This window comes from Pelophylax lessonae (genome assembly GCF_965119305.1).
Source record: "Pelophylax lessonae genome assembly, chromosome: 4".
Lineage (NCBI taxonomy): Eukaryota > Metazoa > Chordata > Amphibia > Anura > Ranidae > Pelophylax > Pelophylax lessonae.
This window is the reverse complement of record NC_138771.1, coordinates 508352533-508365088: the sequence shown is the minus strand read 5'-3', so window position 1 is coordinate 508365088 and position 12556 is coordinate 508352533. Positions and strand designations below refer to the sequence as shown.

Below are 12556 nucleotides of genomic sequence, written 5' to 3'. Positions count from 1 at the left end.
ACTCTTCAATATGGTAAGCAGAATGCATCATTCTAAATCACCCCACTAACAGGGGCAGTCTGGCAACTTTCGGCCCAGGGGGCAAGTACAAACCAGAGGCCCCTGGTGCACCGACTTGGCCCCCCTCCCACTCTCCCTCTTCCTGTCCTCCTCCTGACCCCCATTCCAGGCTGAAGCTCTGCTCCAGGTACTCTCTACTCATCGGCTTAATCTGGGTTCCCAATCTGGCCAGTAGGGGGCGGTTGGGAGAGCTGGGACAGCTCGGTTGAGGCTGGCCAGGGGAGGAGAGTTTTCAGTGGGGCATGAAACCGGCCTCTCCTCATCCTTGTTGTCCTTGTCTTCAACCCGCACTCAGTAGGTCAGCAGTGGGGACTTTTTACTTCTCTTCACCAGGAATCCTTTAGGCATGTCTGTGGCAGAAGCGGTGCAGCCTTTTTACAGGACAACAGAGTGGCCCAGGGGGCAATTGCCCCCCTGCCCCCTGGCCCTGTCCTCCCCTGCCCACTAATACTCCGTCTCTTTTGCAGGCCCCAATCATGCTGGCCCTCCTCCTGGTATCACTCAGCTCTAGGCCAAATACTGGACAACTTTAATACTATTTTACACAGTATAACATTTATTTCACTAATGAATGACAGACAAACAGAGAATGGTTCTTATTAACAAGTATGGATGAGTTCATGTTTGTTTGAATCCAAGCCTGAACCCACCTGAGTGATCCCTCCAGGAAGCTGCCATTTTACTGAGGCCAATCATAAGTGGCTGAGGCATTCTCCGCCCCACAGCCATATGTATACATACCCCTTTTATACCGTATGTGTGGAAGCAGTTATTACCTGATTGCAGACAGGTTTGTATTTGAGTCCCGGCATGTTGAGGATCAATTCTATCTGCCGCTTGTTGAAATTGGAAACTCCGATGGATCTAACAAGTCCGGCATCTTTGCATGCCTCCATAGCCTAAAAAAATCAAAAGGATTATAATTAAGTTAAACACAGAAAACAATCAGTTAGCGAAGTGCTATTGCCATTCTGAAAATATTGCATTATCAGTCCACTTTAATGGCTTAGTTTTCCTAAAAGTTAAATGTCAGTTTAATGTGGAGTCTAGTGGGCCAGGATAATCACTGCCCTGCTTCATAGCTTAGGGACTATATGGTGAGAACATACGCCTAGTTCCTGGGTCTGTTTCTTTTTACCAATGTGTCATAAGCCCCGTACACACGCACAGATTGTTGGCCAACTGATCGGCCAACTTTTACCCAGTGTTGTTTGTTGGTTGAAATGTGCTCTAGACTTGCACTGGACTTTTGTTGGCCAACGAAAACCAACTTCAGAAGTGATGTTATGTGATGGTTGACTTTCCCTGTGTTTTTTCTTCTCTGAGCATGCCCAGTCTTGCTCATCTGATTTTTGTCTGCCGAAATCTGTACTGACTGAGGAACAATCGGCCGTTCTTTGTTGGCCAACAAAAATTTTATAGCATGCACACCAGATTTTTTTCGGCCGAAAATTCGCAGTTGGTTGTCGGAAGCATCATACTAACAAGCCTACAATCGGCAGATCGGACGTTGGCCGACAATTTACGGCCAACAATCTGTGCGTGTGTACGGGGCTTTACTCGTTTTGTTTTAACAAGGGTGTTAACAAGCCTGCAGTTGCTGACTCCATAATACAAAATAAATCAAATGTCCAATCAGATACCCTTGTAATACCTAAAACAGGTGCATAGGCCAGGATAACTAGATGTAGAAAGGTGACTTCTGGGAGACATCAAAAACCATTAGGTGATTTAAAGTGCACTTGTCTGTACCATAAAGATACCAAGCCAGCTTCAAAATTGCTGTGCAGTTAACAAGCCTTTAGCTGTGACTTGGCTCAGGTGCCTCCACAGCAAGCTGCTTGCTGTGGGGGCACTCAACAGTAGGGAGGGGCCCTGGAGCTCAGAAGAGGGACTCGAGAAGGGAAGGACCTGGGCTGCCCTGTGCAAAACTAACTGCACAGAGCAGGTAAGTATAACATGTTTGTTATTTTTAAAAAAACAAGACTACTATAAACGAGACGATTACTTTAAGACCGGTTTACACCCAACTACCCTTCAGCCCGATTTGGCCAGATGGAGAGGGAGGGTTTCCCCTTCTGAATTTTTTTTTTTTGCCGAACCATATTGGAGGTAGTTGGGTGTAAACGGACACAGGTTTGTTTAAATCCAACTACCCATGGAGGAGAATAAAGGGTCCAATCGTGTCTGTCTTCCCGTTTTTTTTTTTTTTAGACAAATTGAAAAGCCAGTGTGAAGGGGGCCTATTCATTTTTTTTTTTCAATGAGTCACAGCCTGAGTAGAAAAGCTTTTCCCCTGCCAGCATGGAAAGAACCCTTGTGAGTGGGCCAGGCACACCGCCCATGGGGGAAGAGAACACAGAGAGTGGTTGAAGCAGCAACATATTTTAACACGATAGTATTGGACAATACAGCACCTCAATAGCAGGGACATGCAGTCAGGGGAGGCAGGTGAGGCAGAGCCTTCGATGGTCATAGCTGGGCTATCTGGGGGTCACAGATACTTTGTGTGGGTAGGTAGCCAAAGCCCTACCCCACCACTGGTCAAAATTTGGGGCTCCTAGCACCCATGGTTCTGGAGATACGGGGGTCCTTGACCAGGCTGTCAGAAGCTACAGTACATACAGTGTGGCCAGTTTAAAAACAAGCTGGCACACACTGCAGCAGACTGAGAAGATGAGCTCACAGTGCCTGTTACTTCTTGTCAGAGGCACTGAGCTCAATGGACAGCTTGGAGCCTTGGACCAATGGTAAAGCACCATTGGTCCAAGCTGTCCAATAAAAATGCTGCAGTGAAGGCTCTCTTCTCACTGCAGTGTCATAGAAGGGGGCATGTGTCTAAAAGAAAAAACATGGGTTTATGGGTATAAGGTTTAGCCATAATCGCATGTTTTTCTCACACAGTTAGCAGGGAGAATCTGCTGCTGCTGAAAAGGTACTTTTTTAATCACGCAAAATAATATATTATTATGCTATATGTTGTAACATAATAATTTGTTATTTATCTATTTACTGTGAAACTACTGGTTTGAAGTATGAAATTCATACTTCAGTAATCTGTCCATTAAGTCACCTGCTTGAGTACAGTTTTTGAAAATATATTAAATGACCTTAAAAACAATATATAATGGGGGGACGGAGCTGGATGGTGGTGTGATCCGGAGCACCGGCGATTCAGAAGGCAAAGCGGCAATTAGCTACCCACCAGCGGCATCACAAATAGCCATCCTGACCACATTACCTCACTGGCACCTGTGGGACCCAAAACGGCCATGTCCAGAAAGAGGAAGGAGGCAGGGAAGCCTCAAAAACTCTGCAAAAAAAAATGCCTTTTTTCAACAGCAACTGAATGGGGAAAGCCAAGATGCATCCAGAATGGACTCAGCAGCTCCAGGACACAAACAGCAGGGCCTGCAGAGCACAGTGAGTAACTCACCTTACAGCTACTCCTACAGCTACTCCTACAGTTAAGTCCAGATTTAAATCGGACAAACAGCACAACTCCAATAATAATAACCTCAGTGCAGACTAAGTGGAAGATACTAGAGACCTGCCGGACTCCATTGAGGAGTTTCCTACAAATAATCAACCGGTACTGGATACTGTGATGAAGGACATGTTAATGACACTGCAAAGCTCCCTACAAGCTGATCTGCATCTGTCATGCATGCAAAGATTTGTTAAGGATTTGAAAAGTGTGGAGAGCAGGATAGATCACATCGAACATAAAATGGGAGAATTTGCTACTATCATAAATAATTTAATGAATGAATCAGAAGGAAAGGAGGAGGAGATGGACCGGGTCAAAGCCAAAATTGCAGATATTGAAGATAGGTCTAGAAGGAATAACATGAAGATCAGGGGGATCCCTGGATCTATATCCCAAGCTGTCCTATACAAATACATTACCTCCATGTTTAAAGACATACTCCCGGAGGCAACCGACCTGGATATTATTGTGGATTGGGTGCACCGTCTCCCAAAGCCATCTCACCTCTCAGACCAGGTTCCAGGGATGTAATTCCTCCACATGCATTTTTTTCACATCAAAGAGAAACTAATGTATGCAATACGCAAAAAGGAATGCATACCTCCCCAATACATGGGGATGAAATTCTACGCAGATCTGACCCAATACACTTTGATGAAGAGGAGGAATCTCAACACCATCACTACAGTGTTGAAAAACCATAATATAACCTACAAATGAGGTTACCCTACAAAAACCATAATTACAAAAGAAGGACGTAACCAAACTATAGACTCCCTTGACAAAGGTATCTCCTTGCTGAAAACTTGGCAGATACTTCCAGAAGAAGGGTCACCCTCCTCGTAGTCAGGAAAGGCCAGCATGTCGAGCAAGAGTGGAAAACGGTGACATGGAAAAATCTCACAGAAGCTCTCTTGACACTGGAGAGGGTCACATACCTACCTAGACCTACCTAGATCCCCTGGATGAAGTGGCTTTGGCTATTAGCTCCACATACTCCCATTAAAGCTTGAGCAGCGGATGCGGATGTTCTATGCCCACCTGTTCAAAATCTATTCATTCTGGTTCTACAGGTTGTATAACTGGAAAGCTTTGTTATGTGTGTCTCATTCGCTCTTGTTCTTTCTCAGTTTTTCTGAGTACTGTTGAACCAACCTCCTATCACGTTTTTTACCATTTAATGAAGAAAAACCGAAAGATGGACACTTCCTGTTCTGACCACTAGAGGGCACCTGAAGGTCACAGTGAATAAATGCATGACACTTACACCTGCACAAACTCCTACCAACTAATATGGGGCTGACTTTTCTATCCATAAACTCTAATGGACTCCATCACCCAATGAATAGGAAATCTTTATGGCAAGAGGCACTGAAGTTCCGATGTGATGTGTTATGTGTGCAGGAGACGCATTTATGTAGCACGGCTCCACCAGAAATGCACACATAAGAAGCTCCCGCATTTTTTTTCCGGCTAATGTTGACTCAAAAACAAAGGGAGTGCTAATAGCTATAAAGGACATGGTTAATTTTACCCTATGCAAATAAATTGCTGATCCTCAGGGTAGATTTTTGATACTCATTTGCGATATCAACTCCAGGACGTTTACACTAGCAAATGTTTACGCGCCAAACAATCGCTAGATACGTTTCTTCAACCAAACTTTGAAGATTATCCGAAAACATCAGCAGGGAAGCTTAATAGTGAGTGGGGACTTTAACATTACCCCTGATCTGTCTATAGACTCCACTTCGGTGCGTACACATAGGACTCCAGCACTTCAACGACACATCCACCTTCATGATTTCCATGATGTGTGGCACTGTTTCCATGCAGGGGAAAGAGGCTTTACTTTTTTTTTTCAATCACCACAGATCTTACACAAGAATTGACCTTTTCTTACTTGATAGATGGCTATTAGACAAAACTATGGCCACCTCTATTAACTCCATTACGTGGTCTGATCATGCATCAGTTCTATTGTCCATCCGAAACTCTCTTTCCACTCATACTACGCCTATATGGAGAGTCAATCCTCTCCTATTACAGCAACCGGAAACGAAAACCGAACTGGAAAAACATTTGGTTGAATTCTTTGACTTAAACAAATGCTCTGTGGAGGATCCCTTTACGTTATGGTGTGCCCACAAGGCATTTATGAGGGGATTATTCATTAAATTAGGAGCTAGGGCTAAGAGGCAGCGGCAAAAACATATTGACACACTACTCACAGAAATTGATTTTACTGATAATCTAAATAAAGGCAATCCGTCCCCTGATCTATTCCAAAAACGTTTCCCTTAGCGTAACGAACTACGCTCCCTTCTGTTGGCTGAAAAGACAAATAGGAGGTTGAAAATGTCCTATGGCAATAGAGCTGGGAAATAATTGGCGTACAAACTTAAGGGCCACAGGCAAAAACTAAAATCCAATTTCTCCACCACCCTACCACAAATGTTGAAATATCCCACCCCCGAGACATCACTGACGCCTTCAGCGAATATTATGGCTCCCTATACAATTTAGAAGGAGACCCTAACACTGACCAACCCAACTTAACTAAAATCATGGGATTCTTACAGGAATGAAACTTCCTCAGTTGTCCCAGGAACAATTAAGTGCACTCAATTCTCCATTCACATCCTTAGAAACAAGCTCCTTACCAAACAATAAACCTCCCGGACCCGACGGCTATACGGGAGAATATTACAAAACCTTTAAAACTACACTAACACAGCTTATGGATAGAATGTATGGTGCAGCTGCTGCCTCTTCACCTTTCCCGCAGAAAATGCTTAAAGCTTTATTAATTACTCTACCCAAGCCGGGGAGGGATCCTGTTTTACCTCAGAACTTTAGGCCCATTTCGCTATTGAACAATGACCTAAAAATTTTTGCCAAACGTATAGCCCATCATCTAGTAGATATACTTCCCCATCTTATCCACCCTGACCAAGCCGGATTCATTAAGGGCGGCCAAACAACAGACACCACCCACAGATTAGTTAACATAACACACCTTGCTAAAACAAGCCGGACCCTTTCACTGCTCCTTGCACTGGATTTACATAGAGTATTAGAAGCTTTTGGTTTTAGTGGGCCCATATTAACAGCTATATTAGCTTTATATAAAAATCCTTCTGCCCAAGTTTACACAGATGTGCAGTACAGTACAGCACCACCCTTGCTCCAAACTACGCCTGCCTACACCTTGTGAAAGCTAGGGTTGAGCGGACACCTAGATGTCCGTGTTCGACGGGTTCGGCCGAACTTTAAAAAAAAGTCCGGGTCCGTGTCCCGGACTTTTACCGAACTTTTCCCGGACACCGAACCCCATTGAAGTCAATGGGGACCCGAACTTTAAGGCACTAAAATGGCTCTAAAACACCAAAGGAAAGGGCTAGAGTGCTGCAAATGGCAGCAAAACGTAATTAAGAGCATGGCAAGTGCTCTGCAAACAAATGTGGATAGGGAAATAACTTAAAACAACAAAAAAAAACAGAAAAATAAAACAATGTTCTTCTTCATCTCTGAAGGACGAGGCCCATATGGAGTAGGAGGGAGGTTGAGGTGGTGGTGGATGTGGCGGTGACATAGGCGTGCGCACAGGGTGTGCTGGGTGTGCCTGGGCACACCCTAATCACCTAGGGCACATAGCATTGCCAGTGAGGAGATGGGAAAGATCTCCCTGGGACCTGCTCTGCTCTATTTCTCCTTGCCTACAGGTACATGGCCCCGATACATTACTCTCCCTGCTGGCAAACACATGCATGTGTATTTCAACTTTGGGGTGCACACCTTAATGCAATAGGCTGCGCACACCTATGGGCGGTGTAGGTGGAAGCGGCGGTGGAGGAGGACCAGGGCCGGATTAACAGCATCATGGGCTTGGTGCTGAGGATTTTGAAGGGCCTTAAGGGCCGTGCCTTGCCATGCACCCAGAGGAGGAAGGGTGCAGCCATGCATGCCTAATTCAACATGGGATGCTGTCTCTGAAGCCCATAAACACATCCATGCATCGCCAACTGTCCCTCCTTGTCCGGCCTTCACGCTGTGTGGGGAGGTTCTGAGGGTGCTGCCTGGGGAAGCGAGCATAGAAGCCAGACTTCTGTGTTTACAAGTGACAGAAGAGCGGTAACAGTGAATATGGCCAACCCGGGGCCTATATAAAAGGTAGGGGCCTGGAGCTGCAGCTCCAATAGCCCCTACATTAATCTGGCCCTGAGGAGGAGGACGAGGTAGCCAACACTGCTTCTTTTCAAAAATTTTAAATGAGGGTACACCCCAAAAGAGTGAGAAAGAGCAAAAATGGAACAATGGGTGGGTAAGGTCGGTATCCATTGCTATTCTGCATAAGGTACGGAAAAGTCCCGTGGGATCCATGCCTGGTTCATTTTAATGAACGTGAGCTTGTCCACATTGTCTCTGGACAGGCGGCTGCGCTTGTCTGTTATAACGCCCCCAGCCGTGCTAAATACCCGTTCAGATAATACACTGGCTGCAGGGCACGCCAGCACCTCCAAGGCGTAAAGGGCAAGCTCAGGCCATGTGCCCAATTTGGAGACCCAGAAGTTGAAGGGGGCAGACCCGTCATTCACTACATGTAGGCGTGTGCACACATACTGCTCCACCATGTTGGTAAAATGCTGCCTCCTGCTAAGACGTTCCATCTGAGCTGCTGGTGCTGCTGTTTGTTGTGGCGTGCTGACAAAGCTTTTCCACATTTCGGCCATGCTAACCCTGCCTTCTGAGGTGCTGGCGGTGCCCTGGTTGCGTTGGCGACCTCCTCCTCCTCCTCCTCTGCCTTGTGCTTCCACTGTGGCCCCGCTGTCAGATGGGAATGCCAGCAGCATGGCGTCTACCAGCGTGCGCTTGTACTCGCGCATCTTGCGATCGCGCTCCAGTGAGTGAATTAAGGACGGTACGTTGTCCTTGTAACGGGGATCCAGCAGCGTGGCCACCCAGTAATCAGCACAAGTTAGAATGTGGGCAACTCGGCGGTCGTTGTGGAGACACTGCAGCATGTAATCGCTCATGTGTGCCAGGCTGCCCAGAGGCAACGAAAGGCTGTCCTCTGTGGGAGGTGTATCGTCCGTGTCCTCTGTATCCCCCCAGCCACGCACCAGTGATGGCCATGAGCTGGCCTGGGTGCCACCCTGCTGTGAACATGGTTCCATCTCCTCCTCCAGCTCCTCCTCCTCCTCATCCTCCTCATCCTCCAGAACTGTGCCCCTGCTGGACAATTGCGTCCCTGGCGTTTGCGTGTGCAGGAACCCACCCTCGGAGCCCCTTGCGAATGACTGCCCTGAAAGCCTTGGAAATGTTACCTCTTCATCCTCCTCCTCCTCCTCATCCTGTGCCACATCCTCTTCCATCATCGCCCGAATTGTTTTTTCAAGGAGGCATAGAAGTGGGATAGTTAAGCTGAGAACGGCGTCATTGCCACTGGCCATGTTGGTGGAGTACTCAAAACAGCGCAACAAGGCACACAGGTCTCGCATGGAGGCCCAGTTATTGGTGGTGAAGTGGTGCTGTTCCGCAGAGCGACTCACGCGTGCGTGCTGCAGCTGAAACTCCACTATGGCCTGCTGCTGCTCGCACAGTCTTTCCAGCATGTGCAAGGTGGAGTTCCACCTTGTGGGCACGTCACATATGAGGCGGTGAGCGGGAAGGCCGAAGTTACGCTGCAGCGCTGCCAGGCGAGCAGCAGCAGGGTGAGAACGCCGAAAGTGCGCACAAACGGCCCGCACTTTCTGCAGCAGCTCTGACATATCGGGGTAGTTTTTAAGGAACCTCTGCACCACCAAATTCAGCACATGCGCCAGGCAAGGGATGTGCGTCAAACCGGCTAGGCCCAGAGCTGCTATGAGATTTCGCCCGTTATCGCACACCACCAGGCCGGGCTTGAGGCTCGCTGGCAGCAACCACTCATTTGTCTGCTGTTCCATGCTCCTCCACAACTCCTGCGCGGTGTGTGGTTTGTCCCCCAAACAGGCAAGTTGTAAAACTGCCTGCTGTCGTTTACCCCTGGCCGTGCTGAAGTTGGTGGTGAAGGTGTTACGCTGTCCGGATGAGGAGGCGGTAGAGGATGAGGAAGCGGAGTAGGAGGAGTTAGGAACAGGAGGCAAACTGAAGCGCCCTGCAATCCTCGGTGGTGGAAGGACATGCGCCAAATTGCTATCCGCCTCAGGCCCATCCGCCACTGCATTTACCCAGTGTGCCGTTAGGGAGATATAACGCCCCTGACCGTGCTTACTGGTCCACGTATCCGTAGTTAGGTGGACCTTGGCACAGATGGCGTTGCGCAGTGCACACCTGATATTTTCCCCCACTTGGTTGTGCAGGGAAGGGATGGCTTGCCTGGAAAAGTAGTGGCGGCTGGGCACGACGTACTGTGGGACAGCCACCGACATAAGGTTTTTAAAACTGTGCGTCTCCACCAGACGGAATGACAGCATTTCAAAGGCCAATAATTTTGAAATGCTGGCATTCAGGGCCAGGGATCGCGGGTGGGTAGGGGGGTACTTCCTCTTCCTCTCAAGTGTTTGGGAGATGGAAAGCTGAACGCTTCCACGGGACATTGTGGAGATGGTTGTTGGTGACCCAGGTGGTGGTGTTGCTGACAGATCGTCTGTTTGCGGGGTGGCAGGTGCCGGTATCACTACAGATGTGGCTGGAGCGGCCGAGACTGCAGCAGAAGAGGAAGCAGGATGAGCCAGAGACGTTTCTTGGTTTTGAAGGTGTGTACTCCACTGCAGCTCGTGCTTTGCACTTAGATGCCTGATCATGCAGGTTGTGCTCAGGTTGAGAAGGTTTATGCCTCGCTTCAAGCTCTGATTGCACAGGGTGCAAACCACTCGTGTCCTGTCATCAGCACATTTTCTAAAGAACTTCCACGCTAGAGAACTCCTTTGAGCTGACTTTGGTGCGCTCGTTCCCTTGCTGCGTTGGGCAGTAGCGGGCGTAGTGTCTAGGGCACGGCCGCTCCGCTTCTGCACCCTGCTCCCTCTTCTGCTGTGCTGGTGGCTCTGTGCGACCACCGCCTCTTCCTCCAAACTACTCAGGTCACCTGCATGACGTTCATTCCATGTGGGGTCGAGGACCTCATCGTCCTCCACATCATCTTCCACCCAGTCTTCACCCCTGCCCTCCTTGTCGGTCTCCACAATGCTGAACGCCGCAGCAGTTGGCACCTGCGTTTCGTCATCATCGGAGACGTGCTGCGATGATCCTTGCATGTACTCATCTTGAGAAATAAGTGGTTGGGCATCGCTGCACTCAATCTCTTCCACTTCTGGGGCAGGGCTAGGTGGATGGCCCTGGGAAACCCTGCTGACAGAGTCCTCAAAAAGAATAAGAGACTGCTGTATGGCTTGGGGCTCAGACTGCTGGCCTGATTTGCAAGGGGGTGAGGTGAAAGACGGTTGGACATTGGCTGCAGGTGCCAACTCTGACCTTTCTGCAGTAGACTGGGTGGGAGACAATGTGAAGGAACTGGAGGCACTGTCAGCAGCAAACCAATCTACTATCGCCTCAACTTGTTCTGGCCTCATCACTTCTAGGGGCGTTTGATGCCCTACCAAATACTGATGCAGGTTCTGTCGCCTACTCACACTTGAGGAAGGTGTTTCACTTGTGCGTGTAGCTGGCACAGATCGACCACGTCCTCTCCTTGCAACAGGAGCTCTACCAGCAGCACCACGACCCAGGCCACGGCCCTTATTTGACGGTCTCCTCATATTTCTGTAATTTAAGATCTTGCCCTAGAAAGGTTTTTATTGAATAGCGGAATAGGAAATATGATCCAAAAAAGTGTATGTATCTCGCACGTACAAAACCACACTAGGCCCCAATTACTATTGTTTCTACCCCTAAAAGGATGGATGAGGAGTAGGAGGAGTATGGAACAGACAGCACCCTCAAATCTTCAGAAGTATGAGATGAACCCCAAAAACTTGGAAAGGTGGATCTCACACGTACCGACACAGACTATCCCGCAATTCAATTGATCCTCAAAGGTTTTTATTGAATAGCGGAATAGGAAATATGATCAAAAAAAGTGTATGTATCTCGCACGTACACAACCACACTAGGCCCCAATTACTATTGTTTGTACCCCTAAAAGGATGGATGAGGAGTAGGAGGAGGAGTATGGAACAGGCAGCACCCTCAAATCTTCAGAAGTATGAGATGAACCCCAAAAACTTGGAAAGGTGGATCTCACACGTACCGACACAGACTATCCCGCAATTCAATTGATCCTCAAAGGTTTTTATTGAATAGCGGAATAGGAAATATGATCAAGAAAAGTGTATGTATCTCGCACGTACACAACCACACTAGGCCCCAATTACTATTGTTTGTACCCCTAAAAGGATGGTTGAGCAGTAGGAGCAGGAGTATGGAACAGGCAGCACCCTCAAATCTTCAGAAGTATGAGATGAACCCCAACAACTTGGAAAGGTGGATCTCACACGTACCGACACAGACTATCTCGCAATTGAATTGATCCCCAAAGGTTTTAATTGAATAGCGGAATAGAAAATATGATCAAAAAGAAAGTGTATGTATCTCGCACGTACACCACCACACTAGGCCCCAACTACTATTGTTTGTACCCCTAAAAGGATGGTTGAGCAGTAGGAGGAGGAGTATGGAACAGGCAGCACCCTCAAATCTTCAGAAGTATGAGATGAACCCCAAAAACTTGGAAAGGTGGATCTCTCTCACACGTACCAACACAGACTATCCCCCAATTTAACTGATCCCCAAAGGTTTTTGATTAAATAGCGGAATAGAAAATATGATCCAAAAAAAGTGTATGTATATCACACGTACACAACCACACTAGGCCCCAATTACTATTGTTTGTACCCCTAAAAGGCTAGATGAGGAGTAGGGGGGGTATGGAACAGGCAGCACCCTCAAACCTTCAGAAGTATGAGATGAACCCCAACAACTTGGAAAGGTGGATCTCTCTCACACGTACCAACACAGACTATCCCC

General features: G+C 47.7%; 1 protein-coding gene across 1 annotated transcript in view; it reads right to left on the bottom strand.

Moving 5' to 3' along the window:
- The window catches only part of LOC309553533 (aldo-keto reductase family 1 member C3-like), a 68959-nt gene that overhangs the window by 10884 nt on the left and 45519 nt on the right, over positions 1-12556 (bottom strand). The window contains exon 5 of the mRNA XM_082254780.1: positions 837-959. Within this exon, the coding sequence (XP_082110906.1) occupies positions 837-959 (123 nt within the window). The remainder of the gene's footprint in view (positions 1-836; positions 960-12556) is intronic.